The following is a 27,435-nucleotide window of genomic DNA, read 5'->3' on the forward strand; positions in this document are numbered from 1 at the left end:
ATCGAGCCCACATCCTCATCTCTTATATCTTCATACTCGGGGCATCAAAAGACGACTGGAATCATTTTGGGAGTTTGGGGAATTGTTCTAGAGTTGTGTTTATTGCCGTACTAGTCTGTCAGTTGGCGATTCATGTTTTAATTGAATGACTTTAGGTCTGTTTTCATCTTCATCTTGCCTTTTCTTGCCACGACTAGAAAGTGGTTCGTGTGTATGACTCGATGGACAGGCTAAGGCACCGAGATGATGTTGATTTGTTGTACCGAACTGGCGGGTCGGTATGCAGGATTCTTGATGAATCTCCATGATCTTGGCGTTTTTGCTTTCCCATCTCTGACGTTGTTTCGGAAGTGGAAGATGATGATGCTGGGGCAGCTCCATTTCTCCGCTGCTTGTGCCCGCGTTTGCAAAGTGCTGGCAAAAAGTCGATTGTCCGGAGCCGAGCCTCGTCCTACTCTGCGTCCCTGACCATCCACCATGTCGTGAGGGTTTCCCGAGAGGCTTGCCATGACAGTATGAGACCATGTTCATTCCCGACACGGTCATGGCGACGCTGCTTCCACGACTACTTTGTCACGCACCTGCCGCAATCCTCACTACACCCGGACTCCAACCATAAGCTTCCGCGAGATGTCGCCGCCCCTCACGACAAGTCGTCCGGCAGACAGCCCGCCATCTTGTCGCCTGCCCGACGCGACACGACTGTCGTGAGAATCCCGCTCAAGTCGGCGAAACATCACTATGGAGCGACTTGCCTACGAGGCGGTCGTCCTCACAACGAAGACACGCATCAAGCCGGCACTATCGAGATACCTGCCTTTGCCAAACGCCAGCCCGCGAGCTTGACCCGCGCAAATAAGCTGTTGCAGGAGAATGGTGCTGCTAGCGAGAGCGGCGACCCCCAGGTCTTCTACTTTGGTGTCTTTGACGGTCACGGCGGTGCACAATGCGCAGAGTTCTTGAGAGATCGACTGCATACCTATCTGGAAGAGTCGGCTACCAAGTTCCACATGCAGAGTAGTCTGCAAGAGACACAAGAGAGCGATGCTGGACACGAGGACGTCATTGATCTGCAGCGCAGTCTGGTCAATGCCTGGAAAGAGACCGTCGGCGGCTACTTTCGTCGTTTCCGTCCGCAATACTTTAGCATTCACAAGCCGACGGCGAGCACAGATGAGCAGCCCACTGCCGTCAATTCTATCCAGGCTACACTGATGTATGCTTTCCTCAATGCCGACATGGACTTTACTGCAGCCCAGGCTTCCAAGCACACACCCTCCCTCCCTTCCTCCACCGATGATCCAGTCTTGAGCGACAGACCACTCAACGACAACGACATTCTCTCATCTCCCTCAAGACCGGCTTCACAAAACCTGTCCAACAAGTTAAAACGTCCTATTGGCGGACAAACGCGCTTCCAGGGCGGCTCTACCGCTTCGATCGCCCTCATCTCCACACCCACCCCTACCCCCTTCTGGAATCCAGCATCGCCCTCCACAATCGTGACAGCCCACTGCGGTGACACTCGTATCCTCCTCTGCCGTGTCAGCGATGGCAAAGCAGTACCCTTGACCACAAACCACCACCCTTCCACCCCAGTCGAAGCAACACGTCTCCGCCGCTTCGCCGCAACTTTCGTAACCGATAGTTTCGGCGAAGAACGCATCCTCGGTCTCGCCAATACACGCTCTTTCGGTGACATAAGTTCCAAACGCATCGGTGTGTCCGCAGAACCCGAGATCCGCACTACACACGTGGAGCCAGGTGAATACAGCTTCTTGGTCCTCGTCTCTGACGGCGTGACGGGATCGCTGGAGGATCAGGAAATCGTGGACATTGTCAAGGAGGCAAAGACACCTGAATCTGCGTCCAAGGAGTTGGCGACATTCGCTACAGAGGTTGCTGGTATCAGGTCCGATAACGCTACTGCTGTTGTTGTGAGACTTGGTGGGTGGGAGCGAAGAGGAGAGGGAGGTGGTGGTAGTATTGGTACAAAGGAGGTGAGGGATTGGAAGAGGGTGCAGGCTGATGATCCGAGATCGAGCAGGCAGTGAGGTCAAGCTCGACTTGTCTGTTGTCTCTTCACCCTACCTTCTCTACTTCTCTTCATACATATTTCTCTTCGTCGTCTTTCTGCGTTCGGCGTTGGGCTCTCGCATTTGAGCAATCATTTGGATTTCAGGCAAGCATCTCGGTCTTTTTCTTTTCTTCTTGGTCGCCTATATCGTTTCATAGCACTTTCTGGCGTTTTTAAACCCAGCAGGGAATAGGTCGAATTATTCCCACGTACAGTTCCAAGCATCCTGATCTACTGTTCGATCGTACACTTCCCCTTGATCTCTGAAAAGCAAAACCTCTGAAAAGCAAACCCTCTGAAAAGCAAAAACCCTTTCCACTTCTTTTTCATTTTTGCCATACTTTGGGTTCGATCCTGCAATCTTTCTGCTTCTTTCTGATTGCTCGCTCCTTCCTCTTGTATGTCGGATTGTGACGAGGTATTTGTTTCTGAGCTTTGGATTCTGGCCTTTCTCTTTTCCTCGCTCTCATCGTGTCTTTTTTTTTTCTTTCCTCTTTTGTTCAGTTCGGGCCCTTGCTCTTTCCATGTCGGGTGTTTATTCCTCTTGCTTGATCAGGACTTCCTTTCAATATTCATCGCTTGCTGCGATAGGTAAATCAGAAGATGGTGACGAGCAATTCCCATCAGAGCTACTTCGTGCATAGTATACAATCACACAAAGATCAAGAAAAGTATTCATGACATGATGAATGGGGGTATCGTGATTTTCGAATGGGATATGGGATCTAGGTACTAGCTCACAGCAAAGTTGGCCTTGACACTCCTCTCTCGGCGAATGTGGCGTTTTTAAGTCTAGTCCTCCCTTACATGATTGTGCGTATACATAAAGTCTCTCTTTCATTGGATAGGGGTACGTGATGGGGTGATGGATATTGGGATTGGATGAGTGGGTATGGGGTATGGTGTCATGGGTCGGTGTATGGTGTTGTAGGATATTTGGGGGGGGAATTGGTGTGCGTAAGGCATACGTTCTCGTTTTGATAGGCACTTTGCACCCGGTGCAGCTCTCTCCGAAGCTTCTTCGTAATCCTTCCTCTGACTCTGCTGCTGCAACCTAAACGTGGCCCCTATTCTGCTGTGCAGTTGTCTGAAGTGTTGCTTATGCCCGCTTCATACGAAGTCAGGCGTAGAGCTTGAGGGAGTAGGATCCGATCCTTGATGCTCTACTCGTCGCGTCCGCGCCGAGCTTTGATAGGAGGTGCTGATGTAGAGGATTCTCCCAATACTCGGAAGGTGTCTTCCGAGCAGTGATGTGTCTAGAGTCTGGTCGATTTTTGGGTCGACTTCCTAAGACATCTGGACATTGGCAGCGGCAGCTAGGGATGAAATTAGAAACTGGTAGAGTTGCCAGTGCATAGACTATGACTTACCGGATTGGCGCTTGATTTGCTCGCGAGCCCAGCGGGCGGTGTCCTGAGTACGCTGAGAATACTCCTTGTTGGCACGAACTTCACGGGCCATGTTGGTCACCCATTGGTGGCTGAACAGCTGACTGTATTCGCCGTTAGGGAATGTCTCAGATAAGTCACCGATGACACCCATGCTGGTGCGAAGCAGAGCCTCGGAGCGGTTGGGGTCCTGGAAGATGGTCTGGAGAAGGCTAAAGACCGACTCGACGTAGGGAGCCAAGAGTTGGCCTGTCAATTGGTTAGCGTCGTGTGTAGAATCGAAATTATATCGCTTGAACTCACTCTTGCCACCGGTTCTCATAGCCATGAATGCACCAGACCAGGCATCCATAATGCCTTCACGAAGAGTGACAACGTACTCGAGCATCTCGAAAGAGGTGTCGGGTACGGAGATGGAAGCGGCCTGCTGCAAGACCTGGGCGACGACCGAAAGGTAGGTCTCGAAGGCACCGCCAATTGCTTGAGCAATATCACCGAAGCACTGGAGGATGGCGGGCTTGAATTGGTTACCGAGCGTCGAGCTCTGTCAAAATTCGTCAGAAATGTGATGGAAATCCGGATGATTCGCTAGACTTACGCGAAGGTCGTTGAGAAGGTTATTCATCAGGGCGTCACAGTACGGCTGAATCTTCTCATTCAAGGCACGCGAGATGTCGCTGACAAGACCGATAGCCATTGCGCAGATGGCAGGCTCTTCCTGGTTGGCAAGGGCAGTGTAAAGGAAGGGAGCGAAGGCCTCCATGTACTTGGCAAAGTCTTCCTCGACAGCGCTGGCGAGAGCACCAACAGCAGCGAAGATGGTGTCAGGAACCGAAGACTTGGGGCCAACGGTGTTGAGGAGTTGAAGCATAAGCTGCATGATGCGGTCGGCCTGAGGCTTGATCTCGGTCTCGAGACGCTGAATGATGGCAATGACAACACTGGTCAAGCTGGTCTGCATCTCCTCAAGCATAAGCTTGTCTTCGACGCTGACGACCTGTTGGCTCATAGGAATGGTGCTCTCAAGACGCTCGAGGATGACATTGGTAAGGTGACCGACGACGGGGAGGGAGTCGTTGGCGGAGTTTGTGACGAAGGCGTTGAGGACCTCGTAAGCGGCGGTGCGAAGCTGGTGGTCGGCATCGGTTCTACACGGCAAGTCAGTATGATACAAGAGCGGCGGAATATTTAACATGCATACCTCTCGGTGACCTGCAAGAGGTGGGTGACACTGTTCTGGAAGTGAGCAGACAGAGCATTCTCCTGGCAGCCGGGCTCTCCGGCGAAGCGGTCGGCAAGGTTCATCAAAGCCCAACAGCACGATGAAGCCATCTTGGGGTGACTGGACAAGCCGTTGAACAGCGAGCTGATCAAGGGCTGCAGATGTGTGGCGGGGTCGATCGAGTCGGAGCAAGTCTCGCAGATACGGCCAAGAGCGTAAGCAACAGAGTCTCTAACCTGGATGACGGGGTCTTCCATCATGCCAATCATGACGGGCAGAGCCTGCTTAATTAGAGGGCTAAGGACACTCTCGTCGGGGCCCTCCATGATGGCACCAAAGGCTGAGACGGCGGCATCTCTGTAGTGCCAGTCCTCGGAGCGGAGGTGCTTCTCGACGAACTGAAGGACGGCGGTGACAATAACACCACCGACAGTCTGGGCCCAGAGCTGTAGACATTGGTAAGCAGCACGAGAGATGTTGTACTCATCGTCAGCAGCATCCTCATCCTGCTTGGCGAGCAGCTCGAGCAGAACGGGCACAACCTCGGGGGTAGCGATGCGGGCAAAGTTGAAGTACTCGCGCATCTCGGTAGAGCCCTCGGCGGTCGCCTGTCTAGTCGTTAGCTTCGATCTTCACCACCATCCACGTGGCATGCGTACCTGAGAGTTGTCGTCTTCAATAGAGATTTCCTCTTCACAGACAGTGCACCAGAACTCGACAGCGAGCTTGGCTACATCCTCCTCATCGTTCTTCATGCCTTGAATGGTCAGGCCGAACAGAGCCTTCTCCATGTAGAAACGCATCTTGTCGTAGTAGAGACCCATGATTCTGTTCAAACATCCGTAGGCGCCCTGCTGGATGCGGTTGTCGTCTGCCTGAGTGGCCTCGCAGACGACTTGCATGATGTAGTTGCGCTCGCCCTCGTTATCGAAGTTTGTGCGGACAAACTCGAGCGAGTCTCCAAGCGCGGTGATGGCGGCATTTCTGACATCGGCGTTAGGCTCCTCCTTTCTTGCACCCTGAACGACGGCGGTCAGAATGGCATTTGAGTGTTGAGAGAGACTATCCCTGAGGTCCTGGTCCTCGGCTTCGCAGATGAAGCCGATGGTGGTGAGCGATGCCTGCTTCTGGTGGTCGCCGCCCTCGCCAACGTTCTGCACCAGGGTGGGCATGAGCTCGGGCCATTGCTCGCGGGGAATCTCGATGGCGGCGATTGAGGCGATGAACTGGGCTGCTGACTGTCCTGATCTGCCGTCGTTGGACTTTAGTGTTTGGAGGGCGAGGCCCTTGATTGACTGCTTGACGTTCGAGTCGACATTGTTGATCCACCGTTGCTGTACTTCGCGTAGGCGGGTGTATTCACGGGCGGAGAAGGCGTTTTTCAGTGCAAGACCAGCGGCAATGCGCACTTGAGGTTGTGCTTGCTCGTTTGCGAGTTCTTGCGAGAGATGTGTGAGGTATCCGGACTGGCCATCCGATTGTCAGCACGTGCCAGTGATGTGAAAAGACTGTCATGTACGTACGAAGTTGGCCTCTGCGGCCTGGTTGAGCTGCGCTTCAGCAGCAGTTCTGGTGCTGGTATCTGTTGACCGTCAGCATCTTGTCCGGCGCATGTGGACCACAGAGGGCGCAGTGGAGGAATGGACGTACCAGGCGACAGAGTCGCCGAAAGCAACGCTGAGGCATCCATGATTTGCGCAATTCGTGACAAGTAAGAGGCGTGTAAGGGAAAGAATTAAACAGGCTGACCTGGCCTGACTACAAGAGCGTCGGGATAGAAAAGGAAGGAGTGTGTAGTTTGAAGGTCGTGGTGGAGGAAGCGATGTTTAAGGGGAGCTGCTTTTCCTGGTTCACGGTCGGAATGAAAATCGCCGGCAGGTGCAAGTGGGACCCTGGGACACGACGAACAGCCCGCTTTCAAAGTGTCTTCACTCTATTCACCAGGACTGCCCTGCCAGGACTACATTCCAGTCCTTCTTTGTATTCCTTGTTTCACACCACAATACTCTATATACAAGCACTTGATCATCTTCGAATCGTCTCAGCTTAACATCCATTCTTTCCACGCCTTTTTGTTGCTCAGTCACGCCCAACTCGCACCTTTCGTAGAATTGAAAGGAACGCTGTCGTCACCGAGAAAGCCAAGAGAAAAACGAAGGAAACCACAATGACAGCTTCACCTCTTTCCACCGAGACATTTAATCGACTTGCACATGATTAAATACAATGAATTATCTCAAAAAGTTGCCGTATCCAAAACGTGTAGTCATCACTATACAGGGTCTCTGTACACACTTGTTTCTGAAAGATCTCATCCAACTGAGGTCGTCACTGGGCAAACCCCTCATAGCAGGGCTCGATGTAAACACTAGCACTGACCATGTAAATAGTGGTCCGCCCTCAGAGCCACCACCATCATTACCAAATGCCATCACTCGGGCCTCTGCTGCTTGGTGTTCACGTAGGTAGCTAGCATGCTTTCTAGTATTGCACGATGCAACAATTTTTCTTTTCTACTGTGGGGCTCCGAGTAAGTTTGGCGATAGTCCCATGTCCGTCTCAGCCACTTTCTGTCGACCGGGCAATGGACACTTCGAAAGGCACAGGATAGCGAACTCCTCAGAGACATCTCGTATATGCTATTATACTAAGTGATTGTCTTCAAGTCCTTGGCAATAGTCGCAAACTCATCTCTGCGTGGCAATGCGATACTTGTAATGATTGTTCGTTGCTTCATTGCTAATCTGCGAATGTAGTGATGGTTATAGTTACAGTCGGCCGCACCAGCTAACTAAAAATGTCCACTTGTCCATAATTTCTGTCTATCCTTCATCGACCGCATTCCCAAGCTGCACCAGGTTCTGTTTTGGCGCTCCATCTGGTAATCGCATTGTTTATCTGTTTTACCTCTTTTGACACTACTAACGTCCAAGGTCCTTTCTAATTCTCGTCCGTCTCTGACTTGAGATCCTGAGTTTCTCCCTCGTGCAAGTCCTCCTTCAACGCAGCAGCGTAGTTCTCGGGCTCAGTATGCTCGTGGTCAGAACCAGAATCAGCGGCATCAGTGTGATCGTCGACATTGTCGGCGCCATTTTGAGCTTGCTTGTTCTTGTTCTTCTTGTTCTTTCTCTTCTTTTGCTTCTTGCTAGGTGAAGCTGCTGCACTGGGTGATTCAGGAGCATTGTCTTTGGCAAATTCGGTGTTGCCAGTAGGCTCCTGCTTCACTCTCTGCTTCAGCTCATCGAGGTTCTCTGCAGCGTCTTCCTTAATCTGCTGGCTATCCTTCTTGTTGGGTGTGATCTTGCGCTCGACGCTCTCGACACCCTCGCTGACAGTTTTGTTGGAGCCGGGGAGTCTGCCTTCCTTAAGGGCTTGCAGATCTTTCTTGACCATGTCCTCGAAATTCTTGGAAGCGGTTCCCAGCTTCTTCTCGAGTTTCTTCTCGATGTCCTTGAGATCTTTCGGCAAGTGACCAAGCTGCTTCTCGATTCTCCTCTCGGCAGCCTCGAGTTCTTCTGGGAGTTTGCTGAGCTTCTTCTCAACAGCCTTGCCAGCGTGCTCGATCTCGCGGTTTGTTCCATGTGCGGCTTCCTTGGTAGCGCGGCTGGCAGAGTGACGCTTGGTTCTCGACTTGTTTGAGCCGCTGCGGAACAAGTAGGCACGAACGAAGAAACGGACGAAGAGAACAGTCAGAGGGAAGAGATAGAGAATGTTCAACCAAACTGCAAAGCTCTGACCGGTGGTGTCAAGGCAGTTGATGGTGGTGTAGTCGGTCCTGTAGCGGGTCTCCTCATGGTATTTCTGGACGGCCTCTCTGGCTTCATCCATAATGATGTTCCCTTGCTTGTCGCGGACATTCTCGGCAACACCCTCATCGCCGGCAGCACGGAGAAGGATACGGCGAAGGATAGCACCGTAGGTCTCGGCCGAGATGACGCTCGAAGCAGTTGCAGAAGCCTTTGCAGCAACGGAGGAGATAGGGTGGAAGATGCTGTATGCAGTTGCGACAGGAATGTCGTATTTGACGAACAAATGGATAGCGGCATAGGATGCGCCGAAGAGGAACTGAGTAATCTGCATGGTGGTCAGGGTACGCTTCAGGGTGTTGGGCACACGGATGTTGATGGCAGAGAGAGTGAAGTAGGTGTACTGCGTGGATGTTAGCATTGTATCGTCGAACTTGGTTGGACATGACGTACCATCAGTGCGTGAATGAACGAGTTGATAAAGACAAACATCCAGATGGGAGGGGACATGTAACGGATGCCAGCCCACATGCACAACATGGCGCCCGCGTGATGATATGTCTGCAGAGTTGCGCTCCTCTTGCCCTTAGCAACGATGATAGCGGTGTCGACAACCTCGTAGAACTTGGACAGGTAGAAGAACCAGCCCCAGAAGGCAAGACCCTCGTTCCACAGACGGCCAACATCAGTGGGATCAGGAGTGCCCTCTGGCATCAGGGTGATGATAGCGTTCTTGGTCTGCCAGATGTTGGAAGTGGCATTGTAGTAGACGGCATCGCCCAAACCGCGGGGGCCGTTGATCTTGCAAAGAGAGTCTGCGACACCAGCCAGACCAGCGCTGTTGTCAAGTCCAGGCCAAACGGCGTTGATAGCGCGACACATGGCGTAGAAAGTGACGGCCGAGTAGACGGCCAGGAAGACATTGTGCAAGACCACAGCAACCTTGAAGGCGCGAGTTGTGCTGATCCACCATGGCTTGTTTCCCTGGCGTCTGTTGTAGGCATTGACGAAGAAGACGGTGACGACATAGGTAGTCGCGATGGTGAGAGGAACCTTGAAGTCCAAGGCGCCGTTGAAGACATCGAAGTCGATGGGGAACGGCGACTTCCAAGTGGCCTCGTCAGACGGAGGAGGAAGGGCAGGAGGGAGGTTATCCGGTGGGAACTTGAATAGCGATCGGTCAGGGACCGTGAAGTGGATCGAGGGTCCAGACATTTCGAGTACGCGCACGCGACAGGTCAATGATGGACGGTGACAGGGAGAAGGGCGATAGTGATGTCGATGATTATGCACGCTGCATGGTCTGTAGTATGTTGGACTTGAGATTGGCGATGAGACGAGGAAGTTCTGCTGGAGGGGCGCGTGTCGCGTACAAATCAAGAAGCTCTCCAACTTTTCGGGACCAACGTCACTTCCAAGATCTGCAAGCCACTTTCCCCATGTAGCACGCGTCTAGCTCAAGCGTTCTGCGCCTTTCTATAACTTGGCAGTACTTCTCAATGCAGTAACCCTTCCGAATCTCTGTCCAAGTCATCGTTCTAGCCTCGAGCTGTTATTATTGCGAACAGAGGCGTACACGCTATGTTATTGCACTTTGTGATTGACACTCTGCCTTCATTCAGTGACAGCAAACAAGTACGCGACCTCTCCAATGGGCTAGATACCTACGCGCTTGTGAAACTACCTATTGTGCAGTGCGACAGATACACGTCTGCCGACTCTCGACGCGTGGGGATCTCGTTCATGCACTCTTCTCAGAAACCACATTCCTCGCAAACAGCCAATGCAAATCACATCAACTAAATTTCACTCAACATCGTGTTTTGTTGTACCTCGGCTCGCTTAGATCATTTGAAAGATCTGCTTGGAGTCTTGGCCATCCTCATACTTCTCGACTCGTTCCTTGGCTATTCACCTTGTCGCTGTCCACGCGGTTCTGAACTACCTAGGCATGCTTTGAGTCTGCGACGTTACCGACGAAACATTCGATATTTGCTTGGATCCCTGGCCGTCAAGATAGGTAAATTGATGTGGTCAAGCTCACCTCCCCGTGTGCGGTATACTGTTTATCTGTACCTGTCTCAAGGCATGAAACTTTCTGAACTAACTGTGATGGCACCGTGATACGTCTCTATAACGAGTCTTCGCACTGGCTTTGCCAACGCAGGACATGACTGTGCCTACTTACAGCTCGCTACTGCTCTGCTCTAGCAAGGGAAGGCGTCTGAGTAGCCATGAGAAAGCAGGAGCTACTTTTACACGTCGCGGCCAGAGTGACTGCCTCGTGACAGAACCAAAGAGGAAGCTGCGGAGTTAGGCGGTGGGGTCCTGTCATTTAGTCAGTCACCTTGAGGCAGTCGCGCTCTGAACACATCAGGGTTGCGAGAATTGAATCATGCGTGACCATCCACGTTTGAGATTTCCGTATAGAAGTAACAGGCACACGAATGACGTGTCTGTGTTTGGAAAATGTCATTATGTATGATGACTCGCCGAAGAGGAAGTCTTCCAATACACACGTCAACGATGGAAGATTCGTGCGGCTTGTCAGTCTTTGAGAAATGTCGTTGTGTTTGATGGTGTCGTGCAAAATGAATGCATGCTGGTCGCAGAAAATCGACTAGCATACGTTCGGTACATCACGGCCTGGAAGATCAAGTTATGTGAAGAGCTTGGATAGGTATTTACATGTGTGAAGCTCTCGGGCAGTCACTGTACTACAGGGCTGGCGGAGTCAGTCCGTGGGATTTGTGTGACAAAGGATATACTACTATCGATCACGAGCTTTTAGAGTTTTGGAACATATCTGCAGGGTCTTCAAGATGAGCTTGTGCGTCAAATAACTAATCATAGATGATTGGATGATGGTCTCGGATTTGACGACAACACTGAGAGATGTTTGGAAGCGTCTCTCCTAATACTTTGGTGGCGCAATCCATGCACACTAAGTAGATATAGCAGTAGACAAGAAGATGGAACAAAGTTCTATTTCATCACGTCCCCTAGAGGAAACGGCTAAGGAAAAGAAGAAGAAGAAGAAGAATGAGTGAGCATATGCCCTCCAAACATAGAGCCACGAAAAGACAGGTAAAAAGCTTACTCCCAATGATATTTGCTTACGAGCGGATCGGATACTAGAAAGCGTTGGCAAAATTGCTTAGAGATCGTACTCATAAACGTATTGGACGTTGCAGTTTGCGTCGTCAGAGCTGGAAGCTGAAGACGAAGGTGCAGCGGCAGCAGTGCCGGAAGATTGTACGACGGCGGCAGAGGAGGGAGAGGAAGCCTCCATGGAGGCGGCGGACGAGTAGGCGGCAATGGTAGACGATGCAGAGAACTCGACGGCAGGAGCGGCGTAAGTGGCAGCAGACGAAACAGCTGCTTCGGAGGAAGAAGACGCAGGAGCAGCCTCAGAGGTAGAGTAAGCAGCAGCCTGTGCAACCTCAGAAGTCGAAGATCCAACAACAGCAGCCTCAGAGGAAGAGCTGTAAGCAGAAGTTGCAGCCTCAACTGACGACGAAGAAGCAACCGCAACCTTCTGAGCAGCCGAAGACGATGAGACAGAAGCGGCAGGCGCCTCAGCAACCTTAGCCTGAGCACTGTCATCAGTTCTGCTGCATCCACTCTTGGCAGTGATCTCAGCAGGGCAAGCGACACGCTCGAACTCAACCTCAGGGTTATCGGCACCCTCGAACCAGTCCCAGCGGAAACCGCAACCGGCTTGGAGGGCCTTGGGGAAGGCGCTGCAGGTATTTGAGCTGATGCCGCCATATTGAGCACCCCAGCCGGAAGATGGAGCATTGAACTCGGCTGTGCAGGCGTTGAAGATGCCGACACCACCACCGGGGATGGCGAGGTCGAATTGGTTGCTACCAAGGTCGCCACCGGTGTTGGTGGCTTGGACGATCATGCTCTTGCCGGCAATAGCGGTCGTGGTGAAGGTGAGCCTTGAGGGTTGTGTCAGCATGCGATCCTTCTTATTGAATGACGATATGTGGTGGATACTTACTTGTAGCAAGAGCAGCACCAGCTGTCCTCGGATCCGCCAGCAATGTTGACGGCAGCGAAGCCGTAGGCCAAGTCGTCGGACACGGCCCAAGGGCTCTGGTCAGAGCACATGTATGCGGAGCCACCGTTACAGGCGGAAGCAGTGTTGGCGTCGGTCAAAGGGTTGTCGCTCTTGTCGCAGGTGGTGACGGGAGCGCTGACATCGGCCTTTCCGGGCCATGAGCATGAGCCCTTGCAGCAGTCCCTACACTTATGTTAGAGTGTATCTAGAATGAGTGTATCTGGCGATGTAAGGTACCAGTAGCGTGTGGTCTTGCCGGTCTCAGCAGCGTTGACGACAGATGCGAAGCCAGTGGCCAGAGCCAGGAGAGCGAGGTTCTTGATGGAAGACATGATGCTTTTGATGTTTTATGGAAGTTGGAGGTGGTGTTGAGTATAGATCAAACGGTCGCAGACCTTAAAGAAGATAGTGTTGAACGAATGTGGTGTAGACTGGCTACTTCGAAGGAATGACTGATTTCTTGCGAAAAAGAGAAGATGTTGTAGAGCAATGTCTCAGAAGAAAAGAGGATGAAGAGGAAAGTATATGAAAGAGACCTACCATTTATTCCCAGCATCCCTACTACGGCAGCAGGAACAATGGATCAGGGATGAAGCCTGAGGATCCGAAATCACAGTCTCATCTAGGGCTTGTATACACGAAACAACCTTAGCAAAGCTTGCCCTGGGCAAAGCCCATTCAGCGTTTGTGCATCCGGCACGTCGAATCAAGTTTCGTAGATTGGAGGAAACTGGTTGAAAGAGGTGGAACCGTATCCATCGCATCGCATCGCTTGCCATCGCCATCGCCAAAATTGCATTTAGAATCTGCGACGACGTGAACGACGGGAGTGTCAGAGCGGATGGCTTGCGGAAACGAGATTTGGAGATTGCGGTTTGATCCTAGCCTGGGTCGCGTCAAGTTCTTGGACCGCCCTGTCTCCTGCTGCTTGCATCTCAAAATCCTGCACGACAGATTAACACGAGATGTTGTCGATATTCTTCTAGGGCTGAGCAAAAGGAAGTCGCCGCTCGACGAACACCGGCCTAGAAGACAAATCATGATGTTGCTGTTTAAATGTTCGTTACATGTTGTTAGAGTCCATCTCCAGTAACGAACACGTAAAGCTTGGCTCGCTGTTGAGGTTGCTCGCAAAACGAAAAGAACGTCGTAGCCTGTAGGGGTGGCTAAGCAGCGTGGAACATGATTGTGCGATGATCGTCAAGAGAAGGAGAAAATGACAAAAAAGAATGCCTCGAGGGAGAATCGAACTCCCATCTAAGGATTACCCAAGCCATGCTTGGTCATATTGATGACCGATATGAGACCTTCGTACTAGCCGTTATACTATCGAGGCTTGATGACAGATTTCCTGAATTACAGAACTATAATCTCATAATCTGTATGGGGTCCGTGCATCTTGCACTTAGACCTTTCGATGAGACCACAACTCCCGAGTTCTGATCACTGCACAGCTGTAAGTTACTATGCACAATACCTCGAGTGTGACTTTACTCTTGAGTCTATTGTCTGTCGATCCGGGTGTCGATGTAACTGCAGTGGTGAAGAGAGGTAATTCAATCAAAAACATTGCGTTGTGTGTGCGGGATGTTGAAGAAGTGGATGACCGAATTGGATAACCCACATAGGACCTAACATGGCGCCGGATGCCCTCAGATCTGGCAAATAGGCTATCAAGGAGATTTCTCGCCGATTGAAAGTGTCATAGAGAATGTGAATGTTGAACGAGTATGTCAAAGTCGGATCTTGACTCGAGATTGTTAGCCAAGGGTATCACCCTGTCTCGGAAGCACGTCTATCCGATAGTCCGGAAGTCGTCCTAATAGCCTTTCGAGTCTCCTCTCTCTCGGCAGGCCGAATAACGAATCTCGGCTCGTAGAAGGTCACCTGCTATTCATAGACTTTAGAGTATGTTCAGTATCATATAACATCGTCCTTTCCACCTTCCCTTTGACCAAGTCATAAGAGCCACAATGTCGTCGCCGGGATCGAAGTTCTCCCCATTCAACGTGTTTGACGATATTGTATACAAAACGGTGGACAATGCAGCCATCAAAGCTGCAGTACTCGTGCCCAAGTCTCTCAAGCCAGGAGTCAAGGCACCCTGTATTGTCCACTGGCATGGCGGAGGCTTCATGACCGGCAACAGGTTGTTCGAGCCGTGGTTTGCATTGTGGTGAGCATACATGCCTCTACTCGTGATTGAGCCATCAACCAATTACTAAGAGTCACCAGGTTCATGCAGTGGGCCGAGTCAATGGGTGCTGTAGTGGTCAGCCCCGACCATCGCCTTCTTCCCGAAAGCTCAAGTGAGGATATGGCCGAAGACGTTATCGACTTCTGGAACTGGGTGCACACGAATCTGTCCACAGAGGTATCCAAAGCAACTTCCGGAACAGTGGAGATTGATCTGAGCGAGATCGTAGTCGGAGGCGAGAGCGCAGGTCAGTCTTTCAAGCATGCTCCGAGACCTTGGCTGAATCAAACGCAGGTGGTTTTCTATCAGTGTTGTCTGCTCTTACTTGTCCAGACGCTGGCATCAAAGCTGTGATATGCCAATACGGACCTCTGGATTACCATGTGCCGTGGTTTATGCAGCCCAACCACCACCGGACCATCATGGGACAACCGCCAGCAGAGCCAGGAAAGCCAGAGGCACAAGTTCAGGAATATCTGGCCAAACATGTCAACGTCGATCAAGTCGTGGTTCGAACCGAAAGCCGTGTAGAGGAGCTGTGGCCTCTTTGTGTTGCATATATGTACACAGGCGGTCTCGCAGAAGCACTTGGGCAATATGATCAGGTCATGCCCATGAAGCTGATTGAGACAGTGAAGTCGATGCCACCAACCTGGTTCATCCACGGGAACGAAGATTCAGTCGTCAATCCAGATTGTACTATGAACTTTGTCAACAAGGTCAGGAAAACGTTGCCTGAGACGCCTATGCATATAAGCTTGCAACCGGGTGAGCATGGGTTTGATGGCGAAGTCGGTCTTGACGAAAAATGGGTGCAAGAGGGCTTGTCGTTTGTGTTGCAATACTGGCCTCGCGAGTCGTGATAACCTACACTAGCATTTCTCGAAGAACATCCCAAAATCGCAATACTGTTGAGAGCATCAACGTATAGGAGTTGGGTGTCGCGTCGTGACGCGATGGACGGAGCAGCAACTTTAGCCGTTATAATTATTGCATCACCCCAAGCATCATCGCGGCTCCTCCGCGTCTCCACGTTTCGCCCTGCGGCTCGTCACTGGTACCCTTAAAGTTGTCGATGACAGGAGATCCAAGATGCTAAGAAGAGGTCTTGTTAGCATCATCGACTGCGATCAGGAAGCAGATTGGGCCAAATCACGCATGAGACTATCGTTTTGTGGACGTGCGACGTCACGACTCCTGTATGATAAGTGATGGAAAGAGCATGTTTAGAGCCGCAAGTACAAATACCATGTTCTGTTATTTCCCTTCATTTCCTTCTGATGCTCCTCACACAATTCCAGCCTATCTCCCGCAGAACATTTACCAGTCCTTCCGAGACATCCCATTCGTCCCACATCATCACTCCACCAACAAATCGCAGCCATGTCCAGCGTACCCGGAGAAGAGTTTGAAGTTCGTCAGACGATGACCACTGAGGACATGACCCCAGACCCGAGCAAGAGTATCAAGCTCAGTCCTCAGCGCCAGGCTTTGATCGACGACATAATCGCTCTGTATAGCTGCGAACCAACGATTAGACGCGTGGAACGTTATACAGCGGACTGCGTTTATGACGACCAGTTTGTCTACGCCAATGACAGATACAAGATGGCCGGGCAGTGGTTCGCACTGCCAAAGTTCTTCAAGGAGAGCAAGAACGAGCGTTACGAGATCATCAAGAACGACCGGGACTTGATTCAGTTCAAAAACGAGCAGGCAAGGGACACATACACCCGTTGTACTGGTCATCGCTAATATACACACAGTCATGGACCTTCAAGCTGATCCCCAAGACCGCTACTATCAACGCGTTGGTGTCACTTTCGCTCGATCCCGATACCGTTGATTCAGACTTCATCCAAGTCAAATATCACAAGGATCAAGCCAACGACAAGGACTATTCTCACAATGGTTTCGGATTCCATTTCAAGAAGTTCCAGGCAGATAACGTTTCCAAGCTCATGAGCGCCGATGAGGTCAAGTACTTCGAGAAAGATAAGGGTGCGGCCAAGGAACCCGTCAAGAAGTACGGCACTGGAGACGAGAAGGGCCAGGCCCCCATGAAGGATCTCTAAATCAGTAAGCCATGATGAAGTCTTTACATACATAAGGCCTTTACAAGTAAGAGCCACTGGCCTACATAATGATGTGGTATGGTAATATTCTCTAATGACCTCTACCTCACCTCTCTCTCCACTTGTTTCTTCGTTAGTTCCCTCTATATGGTTGACCTACCTCTTCACATTAGGTTTTCCAGACAGTATTTCAGAATCGTAAATTTGCGGTAAAATATGCTGGGGTTACGCGAGTGGAGGAAAGATAACGATTGGCACATGTGTCTCGAAAGTGTCACGATACACGATGTCTGGCCTTCCGAACTACGGCAGGGTCCATGGAACTCCATGAGAAGGCATATGTCAAGTTGCATCTAATTAGACGATGCTGAACTCTGTATGCCGATCGCTAATCTATCCTGAAGTAGCCTACTTGAGGTAGAATCTCGATATGTAGGCAGTCCTTTAGTTTTGGGAGTAAGATACGGTGTAAACGAACCACTGCTATGTCTATCCTAAAGTATCCTGCTCAGTGTAGAATGTGTATGCCCGACCTTCCTACCATGTTGTAAGGTACTGATCCTTCCTGGCGTTACTGCTTAATGCAGAACGTCAAGGTATCAGTGACTTCCAAATCAGATAGTAGATTACTCCGTGAACTGGTGGCCGTGTAACGCTGAGATAGCCTGCTTGGGCAAGGACGTAAAGATGTCGAGAAGCTTGAATAGGGTGGTGAATCGCGCTCTAGTCGGAAGACTGAGTGAACTTGAAGTGCTCTCTACTCAAGCACCGATATTAACGTGTGGAAGGACATGAAGTCCAACAGCATGAACCAACCGCTGGGCCACCCTGAAGCAGTCTGCCTTGACCTAAAGGTGCCAATTGCCTTCGCAGAATGATGCAGTATTCCACGGTCCGCAAACTGAGCAAGTCTGAAGTACTCCATGATGTCAAGAAAGTAGAAGTGTAGATGTAACAAACTACTCGCGCTATCGATACTTCATCTTTGAGCGAGCTGTCGAGTTAATTCATACTTGTGAAGAAAATCACTGAGATCTTGGGTATTCAAACAAGATGTTGGCACATGACTTTTCATTGACTCTCTCATCTCTGCTTGGAGAGAAGTGGTCGTGAGTGGCTATTCCGCAATTCTTCCGAGACTGGTTTATCCTATCTCCAACGCCGTGCATAAACATATTCTCCTGTTCCCCATCCTATCTTCAAGAGAATCTTTGCGTTCGTGTCGTTTGCGAGATCCACTAAAACATCCTGCTTATCTTCTCAAGCTCCTCATGAAACCTTCGACGCCGCCATCGTCGATTCTTCCTCCGAAGCCACGAACCTCCTTTTGTGCGCTCTCCACCTTTTGTCTGAGTTGCTCGGCGCCGACATCGATTTGTTGCAATTGACCAAGATGTGCGTTGAGTACACGAACGATTTGGGAGAGGGGATCTGACTCGGCGGTCTTTGATGATTTGGACAAGTTTGTGGATGCGAGGTTGATCTCTTCGATCATAGAAGTGAGGTCGTGAGACATTGTAGTCAGGCGAGTGGAGCAGCGCTCGGCAGTGCGGTAACTAGACTAATGTTAGCTTTGTGATCTATCGGTAAGATGGCTCGATGTACGTACGTTCTCTCGCGCTCAGCATCAACGCCGCTGTCAACGCCGCCAGCCTTGGCAGACATGTCGTCCAGCACTCTCTCGTAGTGGTCGAGCCAATGACTGAGTTCTTCTTGTTGACCTTCGACAGAAGCAAGTTGACGCTCAACCTCAGCGGTGTCGCGCTCGGCCTGGAAAGTGCGGCTGTACAGCTTGCTGATCTTGTCACTGTTCTCGACCAGCATGCGATCCCATGAACCAATCTTGGTGGCCAGGTTGGAGAATTGCTTTTGATGCGAAGAGAGGGATGTTGTCCAGAGGGTGATGATTTCGTCCAGAGACTTTGAGTTCAATCGCGAAGTAGCAGGAGGGGCGGGACCCGAAGTCGATGAATTTGAGAGACCGGTAGCACCAGCAGAACCGGTGAGACCGCCGCTGTTGTTGTTATTATTATTGTTGTTACCTCCACCACTCGTAGGACCCGAGCCACCAGGTGAGCTGCCTGCAGTAGGTCCTGCGGCGGGCTTGAGATTGAATGCGGACGCTCCAGTCGAGGCAGGTGTACTCGAATCGGCAGGCTTTGCGCCTAGAGAAAAGCCAGGGGTCGTTCCTGAGGTAGCATTTGTGGGAGTAGCGGCTGATGAAGATGTTGCACCATCGTCTTTCTTCGCGCCACCGAGACCACCAAAGAGGCCACCTGCGGGTGCAGCAGGCTTTGCGGTCTCGTCCTTGTTAGCACCCATGCCACTAAAGAGACCGCCTGTCGGTGTAGCGGGCTTAGCAGCCTCATCCTTGTTGGCACCTAGACCGCCAAATGAAAGTGCACTAGCAGGCTTCTCAGCAGCATCCTTGCTCTGGCCCATACCGCTAAAAAGGTTTGCAGCAGGCTTAGCAGCGCCATCATCCTTCTTAGCACCAAACATGGGTGCTGATGTGCCAGTCGAAGCAGGAGCAGCAGATGACGAGCCACCGCCCATGCCAGAGAATAGACCACCTGAAGGTGCAGATGTTGTAGCAGATGCAGGCTGGGTGGAAGCCGGCGGTTGTGAGGTGCCAGCAGTAAGAGAGAAGGCAGGAGGTGCGGCCTTAGGAGTTGATGATGTAGCTCCGAACATGGGTTTGCTTGCCGGAGCAGCTTCTGCAGACTTCTGGGCGAACAATGAAGGAGCAGCAGAGGACGAAGAGCTTTCATCTTTCTTTGAGACCGAACCAAATGCTGGAGCGGCCTTGGGGGCATCAGCAGCATTTTGACCGCCAAAGAGAGAAGGAGCACCACCACCACCACCACCTAGAGCAGAGCCGAAAGCACTGCCGAAAGCAGGAGCAGGTTTAGGAGTATCTCCGGTCTTCTCCTCGGGCTTCTGACTGAAGAGGCCAGCAGGAGGCTTTGCGCCGGCGCCACCAAAGAAACCACCGGTCGATTGAGTGGGGGGAGGACCGGCAGGAGTTGTGGAGAACATCGGCTTGTTGGTAGCAGCGGGCGTAGTCGAGTTGTTGCCGAACATGCCGCCTGTCGTGGCAGCAGCAGGAGTGGTCGAGTTGTTGCCGAACATGCCGCCAGTAGAGGCAGCAGCACCGCTGAAGGGGTTACCAGTAGCAGCGACGCCTGGAGTTGTGGGATTGCTGCCCTGCTTCTCGGGAGCTTTCGAAGCAAAGCTGAAGCCGGAAGCACCAGCAGGCTGTGTAGTTGGAGAAGGCGCGCCAAAGGGACTTGCGGCTGGAGCAGCACTAGAAGCAGTAGGATTGCCAAAGCTAAAGCCACCGCTTGTGGGAGCAGTGCTCGTGTTTCCAAAGAGACTTGGGCCAGTGGTTGCGCCAGGCTTGGGTGCAGTGCTGCCGAACAGGCTAGAGGTGCTTCCTGATGAGGAACCGCCAGGAGGATTGAAGGAGAAGGCCATGGCGATGTGAATCTAATCGGCGTGTTTAACCCGTCGAGGGCGCGTTTTGCGAAAAGTTGTTTGGACCGCCCAAATCGCGGAACTTTGGCTGATGCGTGTTACGAGATGTTTGTGAGGCGATCAAGGCTTGTATAGAGGATCAATGCCTGGTAAATGGCGATCAAGTTGTGGATTAAGGAAGCGCGCAGTCGACGTGAAGCTCTCGCTCTTTGACAAGTTAGCCGCACTGAGCAGCAACACGCAGAGACGCTCGGACGCAGAGTCGCACTTTCCTCTGCAAACATGTCAAACATGCGCGCCTTCCCTGGGAACTGCTCAGTGCCCAGTGCTCAGTGCTCAGCCTCCGAGACCCGCAGCTTCTCCACGTCACCCGTCCCTCGACAGCTGCTGCGGACTGCGCATCAGAGAACATATTTACCTGATCGTTCCTGCCCTTTCCGTCTCCATCTTTGCTTTTCGCTTGCCCGCTGTGACGTCTCACAAAGCCCGAGTCCTCACCCTCCTCCACACTCCACACTATATACCATATACATCATGGCTCTCCAACCCCCAGCCGAGCCAATCGAGAACCTGAAGGACCCCGGTGCACACGAGCTGCCTGGTGTCCCGAAGATTACAGGTACTGATTGTATCCCGCCTTCTGCATCATGATTGATAGCTAACCAGCCATAGAACCTGAAGAGTCCGACGACCACTTCTCTGATGCTTCAGAAGGCACTCCTTCATACCCTCCTGCCTTCACTGGCCGCAACCGCGCCTTGTCCATTCCTGTTACTCGTGTCGAGAAAGTAGACGATGAACCCAGACATGGCGAAGTTCCTGGAACCCAAGCCTACAACATCAGATCACAGGATGCCGTGCCTGACGAGATTGAGATTGTCCCCGATGGCACCAGAAGTCGTAGCACCTCGCATGTGAGCGAGTCGGACAGACCCGTCACTCCTGGTGGCACTCCGGTTCCTCATCTCGTTGTAGAGAAGGTCGATCCAAGCGCTCCTAGCCATGGCGATGTCCCCGGCACCGACGCATACGAGATGCGAAGTGCTGATGCTAAGCCTGACGAGGTCGTCCAGGCCCCTGCTTCATCCAGCGCCCCCCTTGAGCGTAAGTTCCGGATCCCATGAGTTCACGCGACCTCCTCCCCAAACCAAGCCTTCATGTTTGACGAAGAAAGCATCACCAACTCCCAATGACAGATCTCGATCCCCAAGCCCACCGTTCGACCAAGAAGTAGCCGACGTCCTGATTCCCTCTGAGAAGCTCCATTCACAGACATCACAAGAGACCTCCCAATCAGAACTTCCACTCCACCCCAAGATCGACACTACCACCGCACAAGCAATAGAGGAAAACGAAGACGACTTTGATGATTTTGACCAAGTGCAAACACAAAACAACCACCAAGCCGACAATGCCGATGACGCTTTCGGTGACGACTTTGACGATTTTGAAGAAGGCGAACAGGCTGATGGGGATGAGGATGATGATTTTGGCGACTTTGACGATGGCTTCCAACAAGCACAAGAGACCCCTGTTGCCGCACCTCCTCCTCAGCCTGTACAGCAACCCCTAGCACACCTTGTAAGTAGCTCTGCCCAATACATACTTGCAGGAGACATAAACTCATTTCTACTCATGCAGCCCAATCTCAACTTCGACGACCTGCAGACCTCGGACGATATACTGGAAGCAATGTCTCCTTACATGTCCGAACTGTTCCCCGAGCTCTACGACCCAGAAGCTTCTTCGACAGACAAATCAGCAACATTACCTACCGACCCTATCCTCACCGACCGCAGTGCATCCCTCTGGTCCCAGCTTGTTGCACCCCCTCCATTGCAGCCACCCAACTGGATTCGCAGTCGTATCCGCCGCCTGTTTTTGGTCTCGCTCGGTGTGCCTGTCGACCTAGACGAGATTCTGCCAGCCAGCAAGCAGAAGAAACTTGTCCTGCCCAACATCCATCTACCAGAACAGAAGAAAGAAGAAGAAAAGGCGAAACAGAACGGAGGCAGCACTGGAGGAAGAAAAGGTCCCGCACCTCCACCAGAGTTCAATGCAAACGAAGCAGTCATGCTCGCCAAAACGACAGACACCGCCATCGAGGCATACTCAGATGATGAGCTCAAGGCACATGTGCAAAGACTGGAAGAGCTCATCAAGGATGCGAGCACCGTGCTCGAGTACTGGGTCAAGAGGAAAGAAAGCGCCGTGGGTGACAAAGAGGCGTTCGAAGGTGTCATTGAAAACCTTGTCGGTTTCGTCAAGAGCAGACGCTGAAAACACAATTAGACACACAGAACAAAAGCAGATATCAAAAGCAACCACAGATTTCATCAGCGTAATGTTAGTCAATGATGTCAAAAAACACGATCTTGGTCAAGGAGAAATGCTCGAAAGCGGCCACTAGGCACAGTATGTGAAGACAAGCACTTCGTTCGAAAACCCAAGACTACCCCTGCGCAGTACCCTGAACACCAGATTCAATACAAAAAACCAACAAGCTTCATCCCAGAAATACCAAACTTCCCTCAAAGCTCCCTCTCAACACCATTCGGCACCAAAAAGCAAACCCAACACCTCAGCCCTCTTCCCCCATTTCCCCAGCTCTCACCGATGCCCACACCGTAGACTCCAATCTGTTCATCTTCACCTTCACTCTTACTCATCTTCGGCAACGTCAACACTTTTCTAAGAATTCCAGGAGGAATGTCTTGATCCACGCCTTCCAACCAGCCTTTCGCTTGTGAAATTGCAGCAGCCAGGAAAATAGCCAAGGGAGTATCAGTAGCAGTATTTGTGTAAATACTGGTATCATGACCATGAATATTCAGTATAGGCGCAGGAATTTTTGTAGGAGAAGGAAAAGAGAGTAAAGAGCCGTAGAGGCTGTTGGAGAGATATGGGATATCCACTTCCAGATCCCCTGTTTTTGATTTCTTGGGTTGCAGGATAAAGACTTGACGGTGTAGGAAGCGGATTTCTGTGAGTAAGGAGAGGAGGTCTGAGAGAGCTGGTGTGGACCTTGAAGTGAGGGGTTTTGTGGTAGAGGTGGGAAGACGTGTTGTACTGGGGGCGAAGGAGTCAGTTTCGAGTTGTTGGGCCAATGCCACCCAGATATCGGTATCTGTGTGTTGTCTCTGTTTTCCTTTGGTTGAGAGTGGTAGAGGAGTGGATGCGGTGAGAGCCAGTTCAGCTCGAACTTCTTTCGTGAAAGAGGTGGAAACGTTGGCTTCTGAGCAAAGGAGCCAGACATTACTTCCATCCCTCACCCTCACTAACCTCTGCACGATCTGCAGAATCACGTTTTGGGATTTGGAAGCGGTGCGAGGGAAGCTAGGCTCTACTCGTAAACCACACTCGACATCTGCTCCGTAAGGAAGGTTCATGAACGTGCAGCTGCCAACCTGAAGACTGTTCGCTCCAGCTACATAGTCTGGCGACAAGAAGCGGATAGGTTGACCGTTGACATGCGGATCCGTTATCGCAATGCGACGAAAGACCTGTGGTAGGCCCAGGAGAGGTGAGGATGGCCTGGCGGTAGGCCTTGGTCGCGAACTGGTCTTTCTGGTATTCTGTGCTCTTGAGCTTACAGCCAATTCGCGGATAGAGAGATCGACCGGTGCATTGAGATGACTGGCTCCAGGTAGCGATGCCGAATATCCCCTCTTCCTACTGCTACTCCGCTTTGTCTCTCTACGCGAAGGCAAAGGTGAAGTAAGCTTCGACTCCATAGGAATGGGAGAGTCGTGACCACCAATAGGGAAAGATACTAGGGTTGGAGAATCGCAGCGATCGGATGCAGGATAGACCATAGAACTACGGCTCTGGTAGCCCAAACGGGCAGTAAGCTCGTCCACCAGAAAGTCTAGCTCTTCCTGAACCAAGGGATCCTCTTGTTCCGGTATGCTGGGTACAGGGAAGCAAGGCGGCGTGATTGGGCTAGGAAAGCGTGGATCTGAAGTAGGTGCGTTCAGCGAGATACCGGAGTCTCTGATAGAGGGTGCAAAGAAGAGAGTCTTGAACCGATTTCGTCTGTGAGGAGTGTCTGCAGGAGACAGAGAGCTTCCGTACACAGATGGCGATGGAAGAGAGGGTGTTGCTCTAGGGCTGGCAGAAGGGGATGAAGATAGGTACGAGCGATTAGATAGATGCGATCTAGCTGAAGAGGATGACTTTTGGCGTTGATGGTAAATGTATGAGGGAGTCATTGGAATATAGATCTACAAGAATTGCCGTCTGTACAAACGACGAGGTAAATATACTTACCGCATTTTAACAGCTTGAGACAGGCTGCAAGCTCATGTCTTTGAGGCTTTGAGACTGCTCTCTAAGTCGTCTCACCCAAATCATTGCTTCGACTCTGTCAAATCTACTGGCGAGACATGCTTGCTCGACTGAGTACAAAGACTCTCTAAGAATAGGCAATATTATGGCATCGATATTGATACCAAGCACAGTTTTCAGCGACGTCGGAGAGTCATGTTGAAGATGGGCTCAATGATGTCGGACAGTTGGAGCGATGTCGAGTCCCGAGAGATATCTAGGAGAAGCAGAGGACTCTAGGAAGACGAGGCTGGAAAGCCGGGAGGTTGGGTGTTGGTTGGCGTCGGGATGCATCATGACGCGTCCTCATCGTCCCAAGCGTTTGGCTCTTTCATTTTGGCTCTTTCTGAACGACACGAGCTGTGCTCTTCGGTGTAGAGACCATCTTTGAATTTCAATGAAGGCAAATTATGAGTCTATTGCGACCCGGAGTCGTATACTTCCGAAGTGGTTCCTTCCTAAACGGAATGCCGCTGCCTGTTCTTATACAAGGGTGTGAATACTACGGCGTGCTAAGTTATTACAGCGTGCTTAGCTGATTTATATAAAAGCCTGGTAGCGGTAAGGGGAAAACTCATTGCAGTCTATGAATGCCACTGTCTTAAAATGGAATTTGCTGATAGTCGATCAACACATTTGCGTTCAGCAGGTATGCCACTCGGGTTGTCCCTTCCACACACTCTTGCTAAGTGGACTCAGGTAACAACGAGAAGCGATACATTGTTCGTCAGTCCCTAGGCTACTACCGCACTCTGGCTATCGGCGGAATCTACACCTTCGCACCAGCTTCGACTTCTGTTATCTCTAAGCAGACTTTCGTTCCAGCTCTGAAGCACTGCGTAGCAACACATCCACTGCTGAATGCTACCATTGAGGGTCAAGAAAGCGAGTCCCCAGCTTTTCCGAGGCCTCAAACATTGGACTTGCACAACCATATTGAACTTCTCAGTATAACCGATATTGGAGCTGGAACCAAAGATGCATCCGAGAAGGATCCTATTCACCATATTACCGTTCGTACCCTTTCGAGCTCTTCCAACGCAGTGAGGCGGGTGATTGAAAAAACTGGACGGAACTCAGAAGCAAAAGTTCAATCTGGACAGCCGCTCGCAAGACCACCGAAGACCTCGCCAAATGCGCTAGCACTCTGCATGACCAATCCATCGGTCTTCTCGCCTACCTCAGCAAATTCCGCCTCTGGATGCAGGGTGAAGCCGAGAAGGACAGAGACAGCTCATATGAGGTTAGAAATCTTGGAGTCTTTGATCCCATGGCGACATCGCAGAAGGATGCTTGGACTATCGAGTCCATATTCTTTGCTCAGCCAGCCAATTTAACGGGCAGTTGTCTTGCATTCAACGTTGTCACCAAAAAAGGAGGCGATACCATTGTATCAGTCACTTGGCAGAAAGGCACACTTGAGGTGGAGAATGAGCAAGCACTGGTGAATTCTGTCTGTGAGCTTATACATTCATACATAGGAGAGGCTGCTTGAAGGCGACCTAAAAGGAAGCAAAGGAGATAAAGCTAGGAGAGATATGCAGTCCAGTGCAGTGAATTCAACTTGTCTCGGCAACGGCAATCATAGATCTCGGGAAGTGACTGCGAGTATGCTTCATAGCGCGACAAATCCCTGTGCCAGTGCTCGCAGCTTTCAAACATCTTCTGATACAAGGTCCGATCGGCAAGCTGGGGAGCATGAGGACCGCAAACACTCTTGATGAGTGGTATGAGGCGAGACACCTCGGCTTCTGATAGAGCGTCGGGATTGGTTTGGGAGCGTGGTGATATTCGTATCTGTGATAAACAGGTACCGAAGGCCTCGAGAGCTGCTCTGCGCACAGTGACACAGTCATATCTGTCTGCTGCCGTGAAAACAGCGATATGGTAGGTGGGTGCCAGAACGAGCACAGCGTAGGATGTGATCACCAAAACTTTGCAGGAATGAGGGGTGTTTCCTGGGCTTTTGCCGTAATGCATGCCGCACATGTGTTTGACCATCGCCTCCTTGATGTCTTCGAGGTAATCCTGTCCATCGTCGAGAAGGAAGATAGGATTTGTGGCGACCTAGCAGATACTACCAGTCAGCGAGCTTGAAATACTCAGAAGCACGGTATCAGCACACAGAAAACCAAGACTTGAACACCTTACTGAAGAAGGGTGACCACATGCGTAGTGCAAGTCTGTGAGCGTAGATTTTGTGCTCACGGAGTTGAAGCACGATGTCGTGATCTTGAGGATTGTTGAAGAGCGTGGCGTCGCTGCACAATGGCTTCGTCAGGAACCCGGGATTGATGCATGATAGTGAAACTTACCATTCATCGCGAACGTCTTCAACCCTTGTGATGACTGATCAGGCTCACGGCCGGGTACTGTGAACTAGTGAAGAGCCGTCAAATTGGCTTCTGGGATACTGTTTTGGAGAAAGCGTGGTGGATTGAAAGGTAAGGACCACGCGTAAGTTGCAGGGTTATAAATGAAGAGAGTTGTGCTATGTGAAGCAAGTTGCACAATAACTTGTTTCTGGAAAGAAGCCGAACCATGTGAAGCAAGTCACAAATACTGCTTCTCGAGGTTTCTAATACAGGTATTCTCATGAGGCAGCATTTCAGGGGCGTAATAAGCAAATGACTGAGAAGGAGGTGAATGCAATAGCTGATAGACACCGTGAGCATTCTGAAACCCCAGAACTGGAAATCTGCTTCTTCTCCAAGAGAGTCTCGTGGGTCGATGGTGTTCGTGCTTGAGGTCAAGTAGACGATAAAGAAGAAGAAGAAGAAGAAGAAGAAGAAGAAGAAGAAGAAGAAGAAGAAGAAGAAGAAGAAGAAGAAGAAGAAGAAGAAGAAGAAGAAGAAGAA

The 27,435-nt window shown here is 51.1% G+C and overlaps 11 protein-coding genes across 11 annotated transcripts; 5 read left to right on the top strand and 6 right to left on the bottom strand.

Moving 5' to 3' along the window:
- The first annotated feature begins 212 nt into the window (after positions 1-212).
- AUEXF2481DRAFT_497258 (uncharacterized protein) lies at positions 213-2,348 on the top strand. The gene has a single exon (XM_013491661.1). It carries the CDS (start codon positions 516-518, stop codon positions 2,052-2,054), a length of 1,539 nt encoding a protein of 512 aa, XP_013347115.1. The 5' UTR covers positions 213-515; the 3' UTR covers positions 2,055-2,348.
- A 1,016-nt stretch (positions 2,349-3,364) lies between these two features.
- AUEXF2481DRAFT_2545 (uncharacterized protein) lies at positions 3,365-6,377 on the bottom strand (the record flags this gene model as incomplete). The annotated part of the gene is made up of 8 exons (XM_013491237.1): positions 3,365-3,393; positions 3,448-3,714; positions 3,769-4,009; positions 4,064-4,613; positions 4,667-5,295; positions 5,347-6,153; positions 6,211-6,269; positions 6,338-6,377. The coding sequence occupies 8 exons, from the start codon at positions 6,375-6,377 to the stop codon at positions 3,365-3,367; spliced, it is 2,622 nt and encodes an 873-aa protein (XP_013346691.1).
- Positions 6,378-7,349: 972 nt separating this feature from the next.
- AUEXF2481DRAFT_37146 (uncharacterized protein) lies at positions 7,350-9,789 on the bottom strand. Its single transcript, XM_013491452.1, has 2 exons — positions 8,887-9,789; positions 7,350-8,836 (listed from the first exon to the last, which is right to left on the bottom strand). Exons 1-2 carry the CDS (start codon positions 9,646-9,648, stop codon positions 7,628-7,630), a joined length of 1,971 nt encoding a protein of 656 aa, XP_013346906.1. The 5' UTR covers positions 9,649-9,789; the 3' UTR covers positions 7,350-7,627.
- Positions 9,790-11,590: 1,801 nt separating this feature from the next.
- AUEXF2481DRAFT_2547 (glycoside hydrolase family 45 protein) lies at positions 11,591-12,834 on the bottom strand (the record flags this gene model as incomplete). The annotated part of the gene is made up of 3 exons (XM_013491238.1): positions 11,591-12,380; positions 12,443-12,685; positions 12,740-12,834. 3 exons carry the CDS (start codon positions 12,832-12,834, stop codon positions 11,591-11,593), a joined length of 1,128 nt encoding a protein of 375 aa, XP_013346692.1.
- A 1,319-nt stretch (positions 12,835-14,153) lies between these two features.
- On the top strand, positions 14,154-15,562 carry AUEXF2481DRAFT_77554 (uncharacterized protein; the record flags this gene model as incomplete). The annotated part of the gene is made up of 3 exons (XM_013491523.1): positions 14,154-14,678; positions 14,738-14,946; positions 14,994-15,562. The coding sequence occupies exons 1-3, from the start codon at positions 14,476-14,478 to the stop codon at positions 15,560-15,562; spliced, it is 981 nt and encodes a 326-aa protein (XP_013346977.1). The 5' UTR covers positions 14,154-14,475.
- A 183-nt stretch (positions 15,563-15,745) lies between these two features.
- Positions 15,746-16,915, top strand: AUEXF2481DRAFT_37151 (uncharacterized protein). The gene is made up of 2 exons (XM_013491453.1): positions 15,746-16,415; positions 16,466-16,915. Exons 1-2 carry the CDS (start codon positions 16,083-16,085, stop codon positions 16,772-16,774), a joined length of 642 nt encoding a protein of 213 aa, XP_013346907.1. The 5' UTR covers positions 15,746-16,082; the 3' UTR covers positions 16,775-16,915.
- A 1,111-nt stretch (positions 16,916-18,026) lies between these two features.
- Positions 18,027-20,251, bottom strand: AUEXF2481DRAFT_26984 (uncharacterized protein; the record flags this gene model as incomplete). Its single annotated transcript, XM_013491330.1, has 2 exons — positions 18,027-18,330; positions 18,384-20,251. The coding sequence occupies 2 exons, from the start codon at positions 20,249-20,251 to the stop codon at positions 18,027-18,029; spliced, it is 2,172 nt and encodes a 723-aa protein (XP_013346784.1).
- Positions 20,252-20,785: 534 nt separating this feature from the next.
- On the top strand, positions 20,786-22,531 carry AUEXF2481DRAFT_26985 (uncharacterized protein; the record flags this gene model as incomplete). Its single annotated transcript, XM_013491331.1, has 4 exons — positions 20,786-20,870; positions 20,924-21,355; positions 21,426-21,832; positions 21,893-22,531. 4 exons carry the CDS (start codon positions 20,786-20,788, stop codon positions 22,529-22,531), a joined length of 1,563 nt encoding a protein of 520 aa, XP_013346785.1.
- A 46-nt stretch (positions 22,532-22,577) lies between these two features.
- On the bottom strand, positions 22,578-24,725 carry AUEXF2481DRAFT_497813 (uncharacterized protein). The gene has a single exon (XM_013491662.1). It carries the CDS (start codon positions 24,460-24,462, stop codon positions 22,783-22,785), a length of 1,680 nt encoding a protein of 559 aa, XP_013347116.1. The 5' UTR covers positions 24,463-24,725; the 3' UTR covers positions 22,578-22,782.
- A 203-nt stretch (positions 24,726-24,928) lies between these two features.
- AUEXF2481DRAFT_77558 (uncharacterized protein) lies at positions 24,929-26,072 on the top strand (the record flags this gene model as incomplete). The annotated part of the gene is made up of 3 exons (XM_013491524.1): positions 24,929-25,226; positions 25,277-25,594; positions 25,681-26,072. The coding sequence occupies exons 1-3, from the start codon at positions 25,184-25,186 to the stop codon at positions 26,070-26,072; spliced, it is 753 nt and encodes a 250-aa protein (XP_013346978.1). The 5' UTR covers positions 24,929-25,183.
- A 16-nt stretch (positions 26,073-26,088) lies between these two features.
- Positions 26,089-26,899, bottom strand: AUEXF2481DRAFT_702517 (uncharacterized protein; the record flags this gene model as incomplete). Its single annotated transcript, XM_013491663.1, has 3 exons — positions 26,089-26,644; positions 26,729-26,838; positions 26,893-26,899. 3 exons carry the CDS (start codon positions 26,897-26,899, stop codon positions 26,105-26,107), a joined length of 657 nt encoding a protein of 218 aa, XP_013347117.1. The 3' UTR covers positions 26,089-26,104.
- Between the last annotated feature and the right edge of the window lie 536 nt (positions 26,900-27,435).

The sequence above is a fragment of the Aureobasidium subglaciale genome, assembly GCF_000721755.1.
Source record: "Aureobasidium subglaciale EXF-2481 unplaced genomic scaffold scaffold_3, whole genome shotgun sequence".
NCBI lineage: Eukaryota > Fungi > Ascomycota > Dothideomycetes > Dothideales > Saccotheciaceae > Aureobasidium > Aureobasidium subglaciale.

Bases quoted from the DNA above. Each gene is read 5' to 3' on its own strand.
- AUEXF2481DRAFT_497258 (XM_013491661.1), top strand. From the start codon at position 516: ATGAGACCATGTTCATTCCCGACACGGTCATGGCGACGCTGCTTCCAC.
- AUEXF2481DRAFT_37146 (XM_013491452.1), bottom strand. From the start codon at position 9,648: ATGTCTGGACCCTCGATCCACTTCACGGTCCCTGACCGATCGCTATTC. The intron at 8,837-8,886 runs GTACGTCATGTC...ACATCCACGCAG, and splicing joins CGTTCATTCACGCACTGATG to TACACCTACTTCACTCTCTC.
- AUEXF2481DRAFT_37151 (XM_013491453.1), top strand. From the start codon at position 16,083: ATGTCCAGCGTACCCGGAGAAGAGTTTGAAGTTCGTCAGACGATGACC. The intron at 16,416-16,465 runs GCAAGGGACACA...ATATACACACAG, and splicing joins TTCAGTTCAAAAACGAGCAG to TCATGGACCTTCAAGCTGAT.
- AUEXF2481DRAFT_497813 (XM_013491662.1), bottom strand. From the start codon at position 24,462: ATGACTCCCTCATACATTTACCATCAACGCCAAAAGTCATCCTCTTCA.